At 41.2% G+C, this 19,824-nt stretch overlaps 1 protein-coding gene across 3 annotated transcripts in view; it reads left to right on the top strand.

Annotated features, from left to right (window-relative positions):
* Positions 1–19,275, top strand: part of gatad2b (GATA zinc finger domain containing 2B) — a 39,248-nt gene extending 19,973 nt beyond the window's left edge. For all 3 annotated transcript variants that reach the window (XM_047807869.1, XM_047807870.1, XM_047807871.1), the window contains 10 exons: positions 2,025–2,375; positions 3,674–3,803; positions 7,223–7,354; positions 8,523–8,651; positions 9,194–9,364; positions 10,675–11,053; positions 12,676–12,878; positions 12,968–13,078; positions 13,875–14,067; positions 14,242–19,275. In XM_047807869.1, the coding sequence (XP_047663825.1) occupies positions 2,025–2,375; positions 3,674–3,803; positions 7,223–7,354; positions 8,523–8,651; positions 9,194–9,364; positions 10,675–11,053; positions 12,676–12,878; positions 12,968–13,078; positions 13,875–14,067; positions 14,242–14,369 (1,927 nt within the window). In that variant the 3' untranslated portion in view covers positions 14,370–19,275. The remainder of the gene's footprint in view (positions 1–2,024; positions 2,376–3,673; positions 3,804–7,222; positions 7,355–8,522; positions 8,652–9,193; positions 9,365–10,674; positions 11,054–12,675; positions 12,879–12,967; positions 13,079–13,874; positions 14,068–14,241) is intronic.
* Positions 19,276–19,824: the final 549 nt, after the last annotated feature.

Genomic DNA, 19,824 nt, shown 5'->3' on the forward strand with positions numbered 1-19,824 from the left:
TCACTGTTGTAGCTCGGCTTTTCTGCGTTTTGAGTTATTGTTTTATCGGCACATCTGTACTGCAGAAAACAAACTCTTGCAAAAACTATTTTCTGTGGAAATGGGGTTTGATAAATACACCTTAATTGTAATTAAGTGGTGAGTTTTGAGGGAGATGACACATGCAGCCTTGACTCACTCACCACGTTCATGTTTCATGTCATGCGTTTAGTCATTAATAACTGGGAATTTAATATTCAGTGCATAATGTTAAACATTTATTTATGAAAATTTGTTCCTTCTTGTTAGAAGGCATGTGGGTCATTTTAAACTTCCCTCACAGCTTTTATGTTATTTTTCTTCAGTATTTCTTCGCCGTGCATCAGGTGCATGATGCGTTTATGCTGCTTGGTCACAGTGAATAATCCAAGTGTGAATAATCTTCAATTGAATTATATTAAGAAAATAATCAAGGTTTGATTTTGACAGTTGTTTGTTTTTTTGTTTGTTTGTTTGTTTTTTGAGTAGCTCTAAAAATAGGAAATAACTTGTTTGTTTTCTGTAGGATTCATGATTGTTCTTTTCACAGTCGAGTTTGCACCGCACAGGTCACTTTAGCAGCTTGCATTAAATAAATAAATAAATAAATAAATAAATAAATAAATAAATAAATGCTGCTCGCAACCCAAAATACACCGCGTATTCAATCCACTTCCTGCAGCCAGGTCAGTTCAGGGTCAGTATTGCATTCGCAGGACAATCAAATCACGCAAGAGGATTGTTGGAAGTCAACCTTCAATCAGAGCATCTTGAAGATGTTGCTTTGGTTCTGGACAAGTTCTAAAATCAGGATGGTTCTGTTTGACCAGTGCGCTTCACTCGCTCTGCTCTTAATGTTTTTGCTTCCTAATCAGAGAAATGGTCTATATACTATTTTGTATATGTAAGGGAATCTAAGTAAATTCCCCTGTAGATTTTGTACTTTGGAGTAGAAATAAAAAAGCTTAGTACCACTTATTCATTTTGGACCTCGGCGACATTTGTTTATCACTTTATTTTTAGTTTCCTCTATTCCTCTGCTTCTGTTACCTGTTGATGCAAACAGGGTTGTGTCTGATGATTGTGTGTGATGCAGGTACTATCAGTTAAAAGCACACGACCATTATGTAAAATATTTAGAATATATTTTGATTTATTCCAGAATTTGACTGGATCGTCCCTGATACTGATACTCGGTATTGATCAGTGCATCATAGCAGTAACGTTTAAACGGTGAGAACTGACTTGTGCTTGTCAGTTGTATTAGCACTTTTCAGCCCCCAAAAGAGGCTTCTTTGCATTTTCAAACAAAGTAGTCACTCTTTTAAAATTTTCAGTCTTCATACAAAAGCCTTGGGCGTTCATTCATCAGCACAGGGTTCGTTCACCAGAGAACAGAGACTTGTGTAATTAGATTCCTCAGATAAGAGTTAAATTCTCAATCACAGTAATTAGAAGCCAGGAATATGATCCCATGCTGGGAGATTGAAGGTCACCCTTTTTATCCAAGTGCACTGCATGAGCTGGGAGCAGACGGGAGCTGTTGGGGAAAGACCGGTGGTTTCTCCCGCTATGCTGCCGGGCTGGGGGACACTCTCACACAGAGAGCTGAGAGAGAGAGAGAGAGGAGCTTTCATTCACTCAGCACACTCTTGTCGGACCATGAAAACTACAATGATTTGATTGTAATTAATTAATTAAGTCTGGTTCTTGCATGCTGCAGCCTCCTGGCCCAATGAGTGGCAGGCTGTGTGTGGGTGTGTGAGAAGGAGTCATGACAACATGCTCACTCTCACTTTGTCTCCCTCTTGCAGCTCTCCGTTATAGCACTTGGTCAGGAAAAGCCTTAAGACAATTGACTGATTTTGCATTGAGCTCAATCGGGGTTTGTAAAATCTGAATCGATCGCAGCTTGAATGAAGCCACTCGAACGCGGCACGGTTTTCAGAGTAACATCGAGACTGTTGTGTGTGTGTCATCCTCTGAATCTCTCTCTGTGCACACAGGATGGAGCGGATGTCTGAGGAGGCGTTGAGGTTGAACTTGCTGAAGCGCGGCCTGGAAACGGCTGACGAGAGGGAAGAAGCTCTGGCCAAGCGACTGAAAATGGAGGGTCACGAGGCCATGGAGCGGCTGAAGATGTTGGCATTCCTCAAGCGCAAGGACCTCGCCGCTCTGGAAGGAGCCACTATGGTGGAGGGGAAAGGACCCGGGGCCAGCCAGGGGCTGATGGTAGCCTCAGCAGTGTATGAGGAGAAGCTGAACGGGAGCTTGAGGAGCACAAGTCATGGAGGACCCAGTAAGAATGGCAAAGAGAACATGATGGATGAACCTGTGGACATGAGCGCCAAGAGGAGGTGAGAAAACGTGCAGGATGGGGTTCAGGTCAGGGCAATTATAACCACCTTATTGTGTGCTTGATGAAGGGTAATTAAACCTTTCTTCAAACTGGTTATCATATGATGTGAAATGTTTGTCTTATTGCTAATCGTTTTGATTTTATAGCTAGGAACTAATGTCTAAATAATATTTCATTAATAATAAGTAATTTCGAAATTTCCAGTGGATCCTTCCAATGATGACATGATGTGGAGTGTAATGGAATTGCTCAGTTCATTAAAGGTTAATTTAGATGGTTTTTTTTAGTATTGAAAAAAATGTAAATAATAATATAGTTCAGCTATTCAGATAGTCTAGACTTAGCTTTTAATGCACTTTTCTGGCCCTGTGCTTCTGAATCTTGAAAGCTGCAAACAGGAAACAAACCAGATCATTTGATTTATAAAGAAAAAATCTAACAATCTAATGTAATCAAAGAAAAAAATAAAAATTCTCATTTAACCTTGTCATGAATAGAGTTTTGTCTGAAGCAATTAGTTGAAAGTCAATGAGATAAACTTGCATATTTGCTGATGGGTTGCTGGAAAAGGTCTGCGATTGGTTATCTGTCAACGATGTCATGTAAATGACCCTTTTCTATATAAAGCAGGTTGTTCTTGGCCATGCTTATTTACAAAATGTCCCAGAATCCTTAGCAAAACAATGAAGTCTTGTGAGATTGCAAGAAGATCTACAGAAAGACAGTTTGAAATTCTGGCAGATCAGTTACCAGCAGGAAAGGTTCTTATTTATTTATTTGTTTAATTTTTCTGAGGCCTTTTTATTAAATGTCATTTTATTTTCTTACAATACAGGACATCTATTTATTGCTACAGGTGCTACATGCTTTTCAGTTGAGCTAGTTGAGTTGTATTTCCTGTATTTTCATCATTCAGTGTGTGACACTTCTTGCCGTTAGAGAATAAAAAGCAGCTGGAATACAGGACAGGAAGACCTCACCTCACCTTTTTAGTTTGGGTCCCTGTTGTCAATAGTGAATATTTTTAGTCCTGGACATATAACCCTCATGTAAAATGTGGTCCAGAGCAGAATCTCCATGTTTGTTTGTCACCTGTCCTGCTTTATATCCTGTATATCCTTTATATCCACACACACACCAGTTCAACCAACAGACTGACACTTACAATGAAGACAACAGAAAGCTGTATTTAAGAAATAAATCAGATTCCCTGCAATATGACCATACAAGATTTTACTAAACAGGTTCACGTCACAAAACGTTTTTTTTTCCCCCCGTCTGCTCTTTCTCCTTCAGCGGTGTGGAGCGAGAGAGGTGTACTCCATCTCCAGATGTGATTATCTTGTCAGATAATGAAGCGTCAAGCCCGAGGAGCACTCCACACCCAGAGGAGCGCCGCCATCACCCCAACCTAGACATGTTCAAGGTACAGTGTCTGTCAAACAAATGATCTCACACTGTTGTTTCTACACACTAACTGTAACGCACTCGGTTCACTGTGCTGCATGCACTGCTACAGCATCTCCCTTACTGACTGTAACACATTCAGCTCTCTGTGCTGCATGTACTGCTACAGCATCTCCCTTACTGACTGTAACACATTCAGCTCTCTGTGCTGCATGCACTGCTCCAGCATCTCCCTTACTCACTGTAACACACTCAGCTCTCTGTGCTGCATGCACTGCTCCAGCATCTCCCTTACTCACTGTAACACACTCAGCTCTCTGTGCTGCATGCACTGCTACAGCATCTCCCTTACTGACTGTAACACATTCAGCTCTCAGTGCTGCATGTACTGCTACAGCATCTCCCTTACTGACTGTAACACATTCAGCTCTCAGTGCTGCATGTACTGCTACAGCATCTCCCTTACTGACTGTAACACACTCAGCTCTCTGTGCTGCATGCACTGTTCCAGCATCTCCCTTACTGTAACACACTCAGCTCTCTGTGCTGCATGCACTGCTCCAGCATCTCCCTTACTGACTGTAACACACTCAGCTCTCTGTGCTGCATGCACTGCTACAGCATCTCCCTTACTGACTGTAACACACTCAGCTCTCTGTGCTGCATGCACTGCTCCGGCATCTCCCTTACTGTAACACACTCAGCTCTCTGTGCTGCATGCACAGCTCCAGCATCTCCCTTACTGTAACACACTCAGCTCTCTGTGCTGCATGCACTGCTCCAGCATCTCCCTTACTGTAACACACTCAGCTCTCTGTGCTGCATGCACAGCTCCAGCATCTCCCTTACTGTAACACACTCAGCTCTCTGTGCTGCATGCACTGCTCCAGCATCTCCCTTACTGTAACACACTCAGCTCTCTGTGCTGCATGCACTGCTCCAGCATCTCCCTTACTGACTGTAACACACTCAGCTCTCTGTGCTGCATGCACTGCTCCAGCATCTCCCTTACTGTAACACACTCAGCTCTCTGTGCTGCATGCACTGCTCCAGCATCTCCCTTACTGTAACACACTCAGCTCTCTGTGCTGCATGCACTGCTCCAGCATCTCCCTTACTGTAACACACTCAGCTCTCTGTGCTGCATGCACAGCTCCAGCATCTCCCTTACTGTAACACACTCAGCTCTCTGTGCTGCATGCACTGCTCCAGCATCTCCCTTACTGTAACACACTCAGCTCTCTGTGCTGCATGCACTGCTCCAGCATCTCCCTTACTGTAACACACTCAGCTCTCTTTGCTGCATGCACTGTTCCAGCATCTCCCTTACTGTAACACACTCAGCTCTCTGTGCTGCATGCACTGCTCCAGCATCTCCCTTACTGACTGTAACACACTCAGCTCTCTGTGCTGCATGCACTGCTCCAGCATCTCCCTTACTGACTGTAACACACTCAGCCCTCTGTGCTGCATGCACTGCTCCAACATCTCCCTTACTGTAACACACTCAGCTCTCTGTGCTGCATGCACTGCTCCAGCATCTCCCTTACTGTAACACACTCAGCTCTCTGTGCTGCATGCACTGCTCCAGCATCTCCCTTACTGTAACACACTCAGCTCTCTGTGCTGCATGCACTGCTCCAGCATCTCCCTTACTCACTGTAACACACTCAGCTCTCTGTGCTGCATGCACTGCTACAGCATCTCCCTTACTGACTGTAACACACTCAGCTCTCTGTGCTGCATGCACTGCTCCAGCATCTCCCTTACGGACTGTAACACACTCAGCTCTCAGTGCTGCATGCACTGCTCCAGCATCTCCCTTACTCACTGTAACACACTCAGCTCTCTGTGCTGCATCTACTGCTCCAGCATCTCCCTTACTGTAACACACTCAGCTCTCTGTGCTGCATGCACTGCTCCAGCATCTCCCTTACTGTAACACACTCAGCTCTCTGTGCTGCATGCACTGCTCCAGCATCTCCCTTACTCACTGTAACACACTCAGCTCTCTGTGCTGCATGCACTGCTACAGCATCTCCCTTACTGACTGTAACACACTCAGCTCTCTGTGCTGCATGCACTGCTCCAGCATCTCCCTTACTCACTGTAACACACTCAGCTCTCTGTGCTGCATGTACTGCTACAGCATCTCCCTTACTGTAACACATTCAGCTCTCTGTGCTGCATGCACTGCTCCAGCATCTCCCTTACTGTAACACACTCAGCTCTCTGTGCTGCATGCCCTGTAGTCTCCTGTCTTGGGGTTAGGACCATATGAGTCACTCTGTAAATCAGAGTCAAACCATCTCTTGCTCATGCCTCTGACTAAACACTATTTCCTGTTACTCATCATTGCATTAGAATTTGAAATATTGATATTGCACCAGGCAAAAACATTTTTGTTCCATTTTGTGAGCAGGATAAACAGCAAGCTTTCAGCTTTTCTTGTCCTCTCTGGGTGTGGTGTGCTGTGGTGTGATCCAGAACTGGTTAACTGTTCTGTTATGAAGTTTCCGAGTTTGTTTTAATGTATCGCAAGCCACCCTGCCATTTTAGTGGTCAGCATTTTAAAGTGGTGCGATTTTTGTCCATATTGTGCAGCAGTATTTCTTATGCCATACTTCTGGGTTGAATTATTTAGCAAGTGTTAGTGAGTGCTTGTCAGGGAGGGAGTACCTAAATGAGGTACCTTTTTACTGTCAGTTCTGTGCTGCTGCTGCCTCAAAGTTTTAAGCTCTCAGGGATGAGCTGCTCGGTTAACTTTAGGAGTGAGTGAGCGAGTGAGTGAGTGTGTGTGTGTGTGTGTATGAGTTAGCGAGCGAGTGATGCCCTACAATTGACTGGCATCTCAGCTGGCCACAATCCTCACCACCACGACCCTCTCAAGAATAACCTGTTTCTTTAGCAGATGTTGAGTTTTTTTGTTGTTTATTTAGCTCTGTAATTAGCTTTAAGAGTGTGTGCTTCATTCACTTTATGGCTATATTTAAATATTCAGAGCTGCATAGTACTGCACTTAAATAGTAAATCAAAATGCTATGTCATCTGTGCTCCCTGACTTGTTTTATTAGCCACAGCAAGACTCCTTATCACGGTCTCCAACCAAACCTCCCTTCTAACTATTATGTCAAATACTACACCATCTGTGCTCACATTTGGTTGGAAATATACCTAATCAGTGTGGATTGGCTACAGGCCTCTCTGTTCTTGTCTCCAGTGGGCAATTTGCTTAGTGCTCTTGGCCAGCAGCTGCTATAAATCGGCAATATTTGGACGTGGCCTTAAAGCTGCTGCAGAGAGGATTGTTGGCTATATTTGTACATATAGAACTGTGTCTTGTGACAGGCCCGGTGTACAGATGCATCCCATTCATCACTGTCTGCATATCTCTGACTGTTTTGTTGCATGTGTGTATATGCGTGTGATGCTCTACAGGGGAAGACGGGTGAGGAGAGGCAGCAGATGATCAAAGCCCTGCGTGAGGAGCTGAGGCTGGAGGAGGCCAGGCTCGTGCTGCTGAAGAAGCTGAGACAGAGCCAGATGCAGAAAGAGAACGTCGTACAGAAGGTCAGCACTCCCACTCCCTTCCATTAGCTCCACTTAGCAGCACCGCTAACACCAGCTGGACACCTGGCTCACACAGACTAGATTTTCACAGTAAAATGCCAAGACGCACATATGACCTGAACCTTTCTGCATGTGATCGGTCTTACCTGAGTTACGCTAAGCACCTCATACAGCCACAGTGTTACTAGGAAAAGCTGCTTAACCTTTCCATTGCAGGGGCACTGTGATTAGCTCATTCTTGTTGGCTTGAGTATTGAAACCCTTGTGTATGTATCATTGTATCTTTCCAAAGGGGTGAAAAGATTATGAGTAGTTAATGCAGTGCTTGCTGACCATTTTACTTTAAAATGATCTACACCCGTCATAAAGTAGCAGTATTTTTACTGGATTATTACGCGCTACACAGTTGGTTATTGACCTTGATTGACCTGAAAGGTGTAAGTTTGGTATGTGCCCTCTGTTTTTTGTTTTTTTTGTTTTTTTGGCAGGTCCACCTGATCACGATGCTTTCCTTTTTTTTTTTTTTTTTTTTTTTTTTGTTTTGTTTTGTTTTTTTGTGTTTGGATAGAAAAACAGCCCTGGACCTTCCAATAATATCTAATACGGTTAAAAAAAAAACACTTAAAGAGGGATCTTGTCTTGATAGAGAACATTTCAAACTGTGCTGTATTCTTAGTTTTGTGCATTTTACATTTGCATTTACGGCATTTGTCAGATTTTCGTGCATGTGTGCTGGCCTTTTCGGTTCAGGCTTCAGGTGTTCAGTAGATTTCAAATTCAGAGAATTCCCTGATCAGTTTTCTGTCTGTATGCGTGTGGATTTCCTCTTGTTTCCCCAGTCACTCTAGAAGGATTGGCTTTGTATAAGTTGCCATGTTGTGAATACGTTTGTGTTCTTGGTGCTGTGTGGACTTCAAGAATGTATTCCCATTTGACATCTAGGGATGTCATGAAGCCGCGTCGCGGCACTGTTATGAAGCCGCGTCGCAGCACTGTTATATGTTTGCTTCAGGGCCACAGCAGTCACGTGTTTCAACTTTTAATTCTCTACATGGCTCTGTGATACTTATAAGATAAAATACATTCTTGATTACACTGAGGATCGAAGTTCACGTGTTTGTGAACATGTTTATGGTGTTAAAGTGTGTGTTTGTAAATCACTCTCCAGGTTCCAGTCGTTCAGAATCCCCCCTCTTCGGTTCAGCCCTCCACCATTCACAGTTCACAGGGGATGACCAAACTGCCTGTGCGGCCTGGCATGCATACGTCTGAGCCCCAGAACCTTCGCACAGCACAGGTGTGTCTGTGTGTGTTTTTCTATGTGTGTCTCTGGTGTGTCCGTGTGTCTTTACATGTCCCTCTATGTGTGTGTCTATATGTTTGTGTCTATATGTGTGTGTTTTTGTTTCTATATGTGTATGTCTGTCTCTCTACATGTCGCTCTACTTGGCCCTCTATGTGGCCTGTGTGTGTGTCCGTTTGTGTGTGTGTCTAAATGTCTGTGTGTGCGTCTGCATATGTGTGCATCATGTCAATATTGCCATTTCATATTGTACTATGCTGTAATAGTCTCTTCTTGCATTTGCCATTTTATTTCTGCTGGAAGTGTTCCTTGCCATTTGATCTTTCCGCATAGCCAGATTTTTATAATTAAGAGAGACACAGCCTGATTTTTTCTATTGTGTGTAGTGGTAGTATATCTTACCAGATTTTTGCACAGCTGGTTAATGTCCCTTTATTAAAAGTGACACAGCATTAAGAGGAAATCAGGCAACTGCTGATCTCTAGTGGCCATCTGTTGTACTGCACTGCCTTTATTTATTTGTATGTTTGTTCCAGGGCCACACGGTGATCAGGTCTGCAGCCAGTGCCTCTCTGCCCCCCATGATGATGTCTCAGCGGGTGATTGCTCCTAACCCAGCTCAACTGCAGGGACAGAGACTGCCCTCTAAGCCGGGCATGGGCCGACCCTCCGCAGGGAGCTTGAGCAATGCAATCAACTACCAGCAGGTAGGAGCAGCCTTCAACAAGGACACCAGCTTTCGAGCACATGCAATTACACTCTATATGCTGAACAAGAAACAGCACCACAACTGTTTATATATATATATATGTGTGTGTGTGTGTGTGTGTATATATATATATATTTACCAAATGTCTGAGACCTCAGCGTGTAGAAAAGCAGAGCATCACTTGGAACAAGAAGAAGATTAATACTTCAAGTTGTATTGTTTTGTTTTTTTTTTGCGTTGTTGAACAAATGAGACTAACATTTCCTTTTTCAATTCAGCTGCACACAATTAAGCAGTTTAGAGGTCTTTGTCTGTCTCTGCAGGCGGTGTGTCAGTGTTGGCATATACCCTCTCAAGCATGTCTAAAACCTTGCACTTTTCCCTGTTGTGCCACACTGCATATATAAAGCCAGCTGTATTAATCACATCTTAACTAGGTGCAGAATTTTAAAATGCTGAGCAAAAAGTTTGATCAAGATTCGTTTGACCGATCAGTAGAGCAAGCTCCATCCACTAGTTGTGGGTCCAGTTGTGACTCTCTCCCTGACAAGCACTCACTATTAACACTTGCTAAATAATTCGACCCAGAAAGTGTCTAATTTGGAGCAGATGCTAAAATTTTTGCTGGCATTCAGTTCAAAAAGAAACAACAAAAAAGTGTCTTTCTTTGTCACTGCGTGGGCTCCTCAGGAAGAAATTCTCTGTACCACTAATCGGACTCTGTATCCTGGTAAAGTGGAAATATTTGCTCCTTAAAGATCATTTTTACGTGAAGAACCAGACGTTAAACACTATAAACTTCTCACAACAAAATATGCTTTATACAACTTTTACAGTGTTCAAAATTTAAAAGCAATTTATTCCTTTTTTTTTTTTTTTTTTTTTTTAAAAGAGCGAAGAGCACAGGAAATACAATTGACCCCAGTTCCTTTAGTGAAAGTGCATCTTATCCTGCATACACACCATCAAGTGTCACACTAGTGTTTTTTGTTAAACTGCACACGGGAAGTAATTGTAGGTGAGCAGGGAACTGAATAAATAGCAGAGCAAAGACACCATAGGATTGGTCCAAGAGTTCGTTCAAGGAATGAATAATGGAATTTACATTTTACGTTCTTGCTCTGTCTCTTTAGGATTAGGCGAAAGTGCTGTCGATGTTTGTGTCTGTATTTAATCCATCACATGTCACATGACTGTACTGTACTTCAGCATGACCCAGCGTTGATTCTCTCTGATTTACTGAACTCTCAAACAGAGGCATCATTGTTTTACCGAGCTCATGAATAATGCTTTCTCTGTGCACTGCAGGCTGCTAGCCAACAGGTGGCGGCCTCACAGCGCTCCGGCTCCTCGGCAGCCCTGTATATGAACCTGGCCCACATGCAGGCGGCCGGGGCAGCAGGAGTGCCAGGTGTGCCAGGTGTTGGGGTGGGTGTGAGCGGCGTGAGTGCAGTTAGCCCCTCTGCGCTTCCCGGCAGCTCTAGTGTGGGCTCAATGAGTGATCAGGCCAGCAGCCAGGCAGCTGCCAAGCTGGCCTTACGCAAGCAGCTGGAGAAAACGTTGCTGGAGATCCCTCCACCCAAACCCCCTGCACCCCTGCTCCACTTCCTGCCTTCCGCCGCCAACAGCGAGTTCATCTACATGGTGGGACTGGAGGAGGTGGTTCAGAGCGTCCTCGACAGCCAGGGTGAGCCTCATAACCACACAATATATGGAGGATCTGTGGGACTGGGAATTCTGGGCTAGGGTCTTAATTCTGAATTGAAAATGATTATACCAGTGTTTTGGCATATAGGTGGATTTTACAATTTCTTTAATATGTACAAATATGAAGATAAATGGATTTTAAAAAATACTGTCCTATTTGGATTTAGTAAATACGCCTGAGTTCAAGAAATACACCAGTGTTTTCAGTTATATCTCTATTCAATGCATGTGTCTGGTTTGTCTGACAAGAAATTGTACACAAAAAAATACACACTCTTTTATTAAGGTGGTCTAAGGGCAAGTTAAGTTAATATATGTTTGCTATTTTTGTGCTATCCTGGAAAACACTTCACATGGTCAAATTTAGACAATTCCTCCTAGATATAGTTAAAATGATCGACTTTTACTGAACTGAAATATGTTTCTCTTTTGCATGTGTCCCAAAGTATCCACAGCAGTGTAATGGGACAAACATTGCATGCGTTTATTCTAGTTGAGTTTGTATGAAAAGTTTTACTCGGCCCCTACGTCTGTATATATAACTTGAAAAACATCTGGACTAGCTGGACATCATAACTGACAAATTTACAGAATTCACTTTATCAGTATCATCCACATCTGTCTGAGGTAAAAGTCACTCAAATCAACTGGGAAATAATCCCAGAGTAATTCCCTTAATTCTGCCGACTGAATGTCTTGTTTAAAGCCTCGGCTGCATCATCTGTACAGCATGTAAGCGCTATACTGTGTTGATTATGCATCATGGACATTTATACAGCCGGTATTTAATCACAAACTGAATTGATTAGACTATTGTCCATCGTGTGTTGACGCACAGCTGTTCAGCAACTTTGACATCGTGAGGAATCACACTGACCTCCGAATCAGACTCTTTCCTCAACATGATCTTTGTTGGAGGACAAAAACATGAGAACATTTTATGTCGTTTTGTTCGAAAATATATTTGTTTTCTGCAAAGTGAGAGAAATGTCAGAGAGAACCAGGTTTAAAATATGAGCTGGTCAGAACAGAGTGATAAATAATGTCATGTGAATTGGAACTGTCTTTATTCCATATTTAAAAAGAAGAACGATGCTGTTAAAGTGAAGCATTCTTGAATGGATTAGTTGGCTGTTTTTTATACTGCCTTTAAGGCCTCTTTTATAAATGTGTTTGGGCTGCTAGGATCTTTCAGGAGATTACCACAGGTTTGGTTCATCACAACAGACATTAAGCCAAAGCCTCTTCAGTTCACGTTTGTCAAAAATGAGTACAGCTCTCATGGAAAGTTATTTACATATGCGTCTTTACTGGTACTTTAAAAGAATAGTCTCCCTGCAATTTTGTCAATTCAAGTAGTTCTCTGGGGTGGAAAAAAAAGTACAAACTACAAAGTGAATTAAAATTTTTGAAGAAAAAAAAATACAGCTACATCAAGATTTTTGGCCATAATAATGCTACTGATCTTTTATCAATAGAGGGAAATATGTCAAAAGTGAGTGATGCTCATAGCTTAGACATGAGCAGTAAAATACACAGTAATTGGCCATTAATAAAGTGGTGAGAACTGAAACAGGAGTGTTTTTCATGTTGCTGTTGCAGGTAAAATAAGGGGTTCTCTATCACGCACGGAGCCGTTCTTCTGCGCCCAGTGCAGGACCGACTTCACCCCCCACTGGAAGCAGGAGAAAAGCGGGCGCATTCTGTGTGAGCAGTGCATGACCTCCAACCAGAAGAAGGCTCTAAAGGCTGAACACACCAACCGTCTGAAAAACGCCTTTGTCAAGGCGCTGCAGCAGGAGCAGGTTCGCTTCCAGACCAAATCCATAATAACACACACTATGCACAGCACTAGCTAAATTTCCAAAATCTCTTGTGGTTTTGTTTGTGCTAGGAAATCGAGCAGAGGCTTCAGCAGCAGGCGGCTCTCTCCCCGAGTACGGCTCAGACTGTCCCCAGCGTCAGCAAGGCCGAGAGCATGATCCGGCACCATGCGCTTCGACAGGTAAACCCGGAAAACCATAGCATGTCGTGTGTTACTGCAAAAATGGTTAGTTAGATAGGTTTCCTAATGACACATAAACAGAGCTGAAATCTGACAGATCAAACTCTGACACCTTTCTGGAGTTTCTGGACCACTTCATTGGTCAAAAAATATCCATTTAACAAAGTAGTCTTTATAAATTCACACCTATGATGAGCTAGACAATCACACTCACAGTTAAAGCTGTGTAGCTTTCAGACGCTGGGAAAGAGGCTGGTGAGAGAAAGACTGATTAGAGCTGTTATACACAGACATTCCACAACAGTAAACATACACAATATATATAAATACAAACGGTTAAAATAGGACATGTACTTTTAATAAATGAACAAATTGTAGTTGTTGCCGCAGTATAACAGGAGAAGCACCTGGATGTGTTGTTATTGGAAAAAGAAGCAACGTTTGGGCAGTTTGCTGCATGACAAAACCCTGTTATTGATTGATTTGTATATCCACACACCTCATCATGTCGGATTCCTTCCTTATTGTCTGTTTCTATCAGCTACAGTTATGTGTATATTTTTAAATAGAAAGGATAAAGATGGTGGGTTTAAAGGGGTTTCCTGGTATCTTTATTTTTCAGGCTGTTCAATCACTCTTCATTGCTTTTTCTCATTTTTCTTAACTTCACCAAGCAAAATAAAATTCTAAATTCAGCCATTTCATATATAAAACCAAAGTTCACACAAAAACTGGCTATTCAGCAGCATAAACTGTTTAAGCGACTAATAGCCCAGTCTGTTTTGTGTGTGTTTAGGCTCCTCAGCCACAGGCAGCTCTGCAGCGGGGTTTATCCAGCTCGGCACGTGGCGTGCTATCTAACTTTGCCCAGGCTTCACAGCTCTCAGTGGCCAGTGGACTGTTGGGTATGACCAGCAAGCGTTGTGGAGGAGGCAGTGCCAGCAGCAGTCAGTCACATGAGAGCCGCAGACAGATTTACAACATCCCCGGTGAGGACATGGAACACACACACACACACACACACACACACACACACACACACACACACACACACACACACACACACAGAATCTAACTCTGGTTTGGTCCTGTGTCAACCTGATTAGGTCTGCTTTCATTTTTTGTTTATTGCCTCTTCATTTTGTGTCCTCTGTCCCACGCAGGCTTGAATATTGCCTATTTGAACCCAGGAGGTCACAAGGCGTCCAGTCTGGCAGACCGGCAGAGGGAGTATCTGCTGGACATGATCCCCCCACGCTCCATATCCCAATCTATCACTGGCCAGAAATGAGCTCACACATACCCACACTGCAACCATCACCCCTGTCGCATGCAGTGCCTGTCCGTGTGCCTACCCAATTAACCCATGAGAATAACTCAGCCAGATGAACACCAGACTGTCTCAACTTCCATTTCCTATTATAACAAAGCTCTTTATTTCTTGCTATTGCTCTGTCAGTTATCACCTCTATTATTAATATTATTATTAATATCATTATTGCTTGTGTTACAGGTATTCTTATGTTTATTAATAGTTTTAGTGACTTGTGGATTATTTTTTTTTCTTTCTGTTTGACATTTTTAATTTATTTTCTTTCTTAAGGAAGGGGCTAGATTTCAGGGTTACTTGAAAACGTGTTGCTCTTATTTTCCTTCTTAGCATCCTCCCTTTTGCACCCTATAAAATGGTGAGAGTTGGCTCTCATTACAAAAGCCCTTCTTTTTTAATTATGTAGCCGTTTATTGAAGCTTACGTCTATAGTTAAGCTTTTTGGAACGAGAACAGTCCATCTATGCCATGTGGTAAAAAAAAAAATAATAATCTTTGTAGCAAACACATTTTAAAGAGAAAGAGCCCTGGTGGAGACTGTGTCTGATAGAATGACGGACTTTTCTAGTAAACTGATCTTAATGCACTGAGACGCTAACGGTTGTTCTGCCTTGAGAAGGCAACATGATACGAGAACACTTGGTGCTGTGTGCAGAGTCTTTGAAGGATGTTTCTGTCACATACGACACATCAGAAGGATGGCTGACAACGAGCAGCGACGGAAGCATCGTGATGATCGAGCTAAAATCACGCAGTGGGTTTGTGATAAAGGCTGCCATTGAATACACAGGATTTGCAGCAAATTTGGAGACCTGGGTTAGCGCATCTTCCACATCCCCTCAATGCCTTTATATTCACCACATGGATGCTGTGAGATCGTCTCTTGCAGTGCTGTGTGATTAGCTGCGTATGGAGGAAGTGAGCATCCAAATGAACCTACTTTTCTTTGTCAGTCTTAATTCTCCTTCAGCGTCCTTAATTTTTCATTTCCCTCTTTGACGGCGTCTCCTGCTGAAACGGTTGCGTATCTGAGAGGTACTTACCACAGGAGACGATAATCATCAATACGGTAAACGGACAGAAACTATTCAAATATCTATATGATGTGTGTATAGATTCTTAGCATGAGATAAGGTTGAAAATATGGAGGTCGTATATCTATAATAGCATAGGCAAGGGTCAATCACCGTGATGGGGACAACTCATGTGAGATGCCTTTTACTCCAGGAGCACTTTTTTAAATTTTTTAAAAATTGAGAACTGAAAAACTAAAATGGTTAGGAAAGAGGACAAGAATGTTTCAGCTCCCAGGCTCTTGCGGTATGGATGTCACCAGACCGTCTCAGAGAGAGTTAGGAGAGAGATCGTGTTGTGAATGTCAGACCATCGGTTCATTTCTGCTGTCATTTTGTAACTGTACACTTTTCTACATTTCAGGCCAGAATACAAACAGGGCAGTAATGCAGATGTTGCACAAGGTGGCAGCATTTGCAGTGTTTGGTCAGTATGCAGTATTAGTTTCTCCTGTAAGCTTCAGACTGAGATCAAAACTCCTTGTTTTTCGGTGCTAGACAGCATTAAAACTGCATGTCCTTTTCTCACTCTGCTAGTGAATTAGCACTTACTTGACTCCTGTCAATTGCTTTATTGAAGCAATATGTGTTGATTACACAAAATACAAATGGGTGACCGAGAAAAAAAACTGGTGGTTCTGTTATATTTACGTTGGCTTTCACTATTGTGGTTTGGCATGGAAGAGTCTATAAACATCAATACAAAGCCCTTCAGATTGTTCAGCTTTATCCTGTAACGAACCATTTCTACTCCCAGAGCCTTCTGAATGGTTTAATGAGTGTAAAATTATGGCATTTTTTTAATATTATGGCTTCCACATCTGGACCCAAATCAACTCCTCTGGTAGAATTTAGAGTATAGTGTACACTGTCTTTTCAACACCATCATCAGACTACCAGTTGAGGGAATATTTAACATTCATCCTTACAATTCAGTTCCCCAGAGAAGTGTCCATGCCTGCATTAAACTTCCTGCTTGTTCTGGTGGCTCATGGTGGTCCAGCAGCTTAAAGATTCTTCAGGATTTTTCAGGGTGCCAGTGGATTTGGATAGAAAACCAGTTGTTTTTTTTTGTTTTTTTTTTGTCACCCATTTGTAGGTTCATTTGATAGCTTCAAATGTTATAGTAATCATTGGCACACTGCAAGAACATCGGTAGTTCAGTTACCACAGACTACAACAAGCACTGAAATCATGTGTTACTTATGAGCACTTTCTCTTCAAGTGCTACATTGTTTTGTTTTGATTTTGAATGAAAAGTGACAAAATCAAGTTGTTATGTGAAACCATTGTTGTAAAGGTTTTGTGTATTGTTCTTGCTTGGAACAGAAAAGATGCAACTTTTAAACAAATTCATTAGCTGTGTTTCAGATTGTATACAATATTCACTGAACAAATTGTGTTGACACTTTTTTATTTTATTTTAGTTATATAATTTTTTTTTGCACTAACCTGTCCCATCATGCACCACAGAACAAAGGGAAGGGGTTTAGTCTTGCAGCAGTTAACGACCATATCAGCGTCTGCGGTGCTGTTTTAAACATTCCCTATCTTTACATTTAAAATGAAAAATGAACGTAGCACAGAAAATGTTAGTTAAGTGAGCTAGCTAACATCAGGTAGCACTGAACCCAAATCTGGCACTATTGTTTATCTCTTCTTATTAATGTCATTTCCCTCAAGTCCAAAAACGGTTTGTATTTGAAATAAATGATTCTTTCATGGACCTACGGTCATCGATTTTGACTTGAGACACAGCTATAAAAACTACCTTGGCTTTGATTCACAGGTGCAATATTAAATGATAGAAAGTTTATGCTTTAGAGATTTCTTAGTTTCCAGTTTTACTGACTATAATCAGTCCCCTTTCACGACATCCAATGTTTTGCTTCTCTGATTTTGAGTGTCTTGTAGGCTGTGTATAGTCAGTCTCCCTTCTCTCTGCTAATCTCTCTGCCAGACTGTAACGGATGCATCCATACACATTTATCGAGATCTACCGGTCGGATTTCTGATTTCTTTTATTTTTTTTCCGAAAAAGTTTTCTAGGGTTTTAAAATGAATTTTCCTTCGATTACCAGTTTTACTTTCATTCGATTTTGTTTTATTTAATTTGTGAACTTTCATACAAAAAAAACCTACATGTAATCAAACAAAAAAAAAATACAGAACTATGAGATGGCAACACAATATTTACTAGGTCATAAGTAATAATGACTTATTGTACATATGCTTTTTTTCTCCTTTGAATTAAAAAATGAAATTAAAATGGTTGTATATTGTGTAGAAACGCAAGCAAAAAGCCATGAATATTGTGAAGCTTGTCATTTCGTTTAGTGATCACTGTGTATTATTGTGTAACAAATGTGCAAAATGTATGGGATTATACTTCTCTTGTTTTTGAGCTCTTTTTGATGCATTTTTCTCCCAGGCTGTATGTTTTTGTAGTATGTAGTATTTGCAAAAGGAAAAAAAAATGTCCTGGTGGAGCATTTGATCCGTTCTCCGGTCTTTGGACGAGGACACAATGGGATAATCTTGTATATGTTATTTTTAGTGTGTGTTGCTTTTTTGTCAATAACATTTGAAGTTAAACCAATGTTTGGTAAATGCGTTGATTTCTCTCGCTATCCCATGCAAAGTGTCGGCCTCACACGTACGCAGTGGATCAGACATTTGATGACAGTATTAACCCAAACCAGACCAAACCCAAAGCGCTCAGCTGTAGATATGACATGACACCGTTACCTTGAGTTCAGCTACAGGGTGTCCTTTACACTTTTGGGAGACGATGTATATCTTCATTTTCTACTTCTCATGCTGTACCATCTTATTTCCTTATGCCTTTTATTCATGTCTTGCCCCAACTGGGGGGGATTTCGAATTGCTCTTAAGTTTCCATGGAAGAAATTTATACGTTGTATACGTCCACAGGTTAAAGAAAATGTTTGCCTTTGACTGTTCTATTGCTTATTGCTTTGAGTGTAGTACGTTTTTAAGACAAAAAGAGACAATTTTGCACACTTTTAAGTATTGATTATAAGAGTGTGACCTTTCAATTGTCCTCATCGTACACTAACTGTCCGTAATTCCTTGATTGGACAATCAGCATTTTCTGGAGACAAGAATTTTAATTTTACGTCTTTCCACTATGTAATGTCTCTCAAGTACTCATCATTGTTTCACTTCTTTTTATTGTTTAATTTTTCTTTCTTTTTTCTTTAAAAAATCCTTCTTTGTTCCAAAATACAAGTCACTTTTGATGAAGTTTGGGAGAAAATCAGCTTTTTATTATTACTATTTTAATTTTGTGGGGGGTTTTTTGTTTGTTTGTTTGTTTTTGGTTTGTTTGTTTGTTTGTTTTTGTTTTTAACAGACTCAGCTGCAGTTCCACCAGTTTGAATACTTAGAACACTTGGCAATATGTAAATCTGTTTTGTTTTAAAAAAAAAAAAAAAAGAAAAAGTAAGGAAGAAACATTGAGAGTAAGATAGTAAGTAAAAACTATAGTTTGGACTGGGGATTTAAAAGAAATGAATTTGAATCAAGGCTGAAAATGTGCTTTTTGTCAACTTTTTATTTTTATTTGGAACATTTAATCCAGACCTTTTGCACATCCTTGATATTTAACTGTCTAAAAATGAAGCTGAAAAACAAAACGCTGTTTGATTACTGCCGATTGATTAACAATTATGCGTTGACTGAAAAAAAAAAAATAAGCTAATTTTGGAGGAAAATAACTTTGTAATATTTATCTCTTGCAAGCTATGTTTAATAAAGGATGGAACAGTTTACCTCTGTGAATGAGTCGCTTCTTTGTGTCTTATATTTATTTTCTTTTTAAAAAATCTTTTTGACCGTCTGTATAGAACAAAAATGAGCTTTTTTTGTTTTTTCTTTGACGACAAGCTCCAATGTGTTTTTATTGTTCCTAATTTGTGACTTTTTGTGTGTATAGAAAGCTCTAGATTACGCACGTGTCTTCAGGAAAGTAGAAAGTAGAAAGACTCCAAACTGAGAAGAATGCAGAGGCTGAGTGGGATTAAACCAACCCATTCACTTGGGAATAATTTCTTGTTGTTTACGTGCCTGTTGGAGGTGTGTGGTGAAATAGTTGGGAGCGCTCTGTATGTTCTTTTTGGCATGTATCTCTGGGAAAGCGTGACTGCTTGTTATCCTAAGTGATTTCACAGGAGAGCGAGTGAAAAACTTTGCATAGACGAAGAACAAACAGTACTGGGAATGTTCTACACACACACCTTTTTAAAGGCTCTCCTGGGGTTTTGTCTCATTGGTAAGTGTTTGTGTGTGTGAGACGGTTTCTGTTATTACTGCACGTAGTA

The sequence above is a fragment of the Tachysurus fulvidraco genome, chromosome 24, assembly GCF_022655615.1.
Source record: "Tachysurus fulvidraco isolate hzauxx_2018 chromosome 24, HZAU_PFXX_2.0, whole genome shotgun sequence".
NCBI classification, from domain to species: domain Eukaryota; kingdom Metazoa; phylum Chordata; class Actinopteri; order Siluriformes; family Bagridae; genus Tachysurus; species Tachysurus fulvidraco.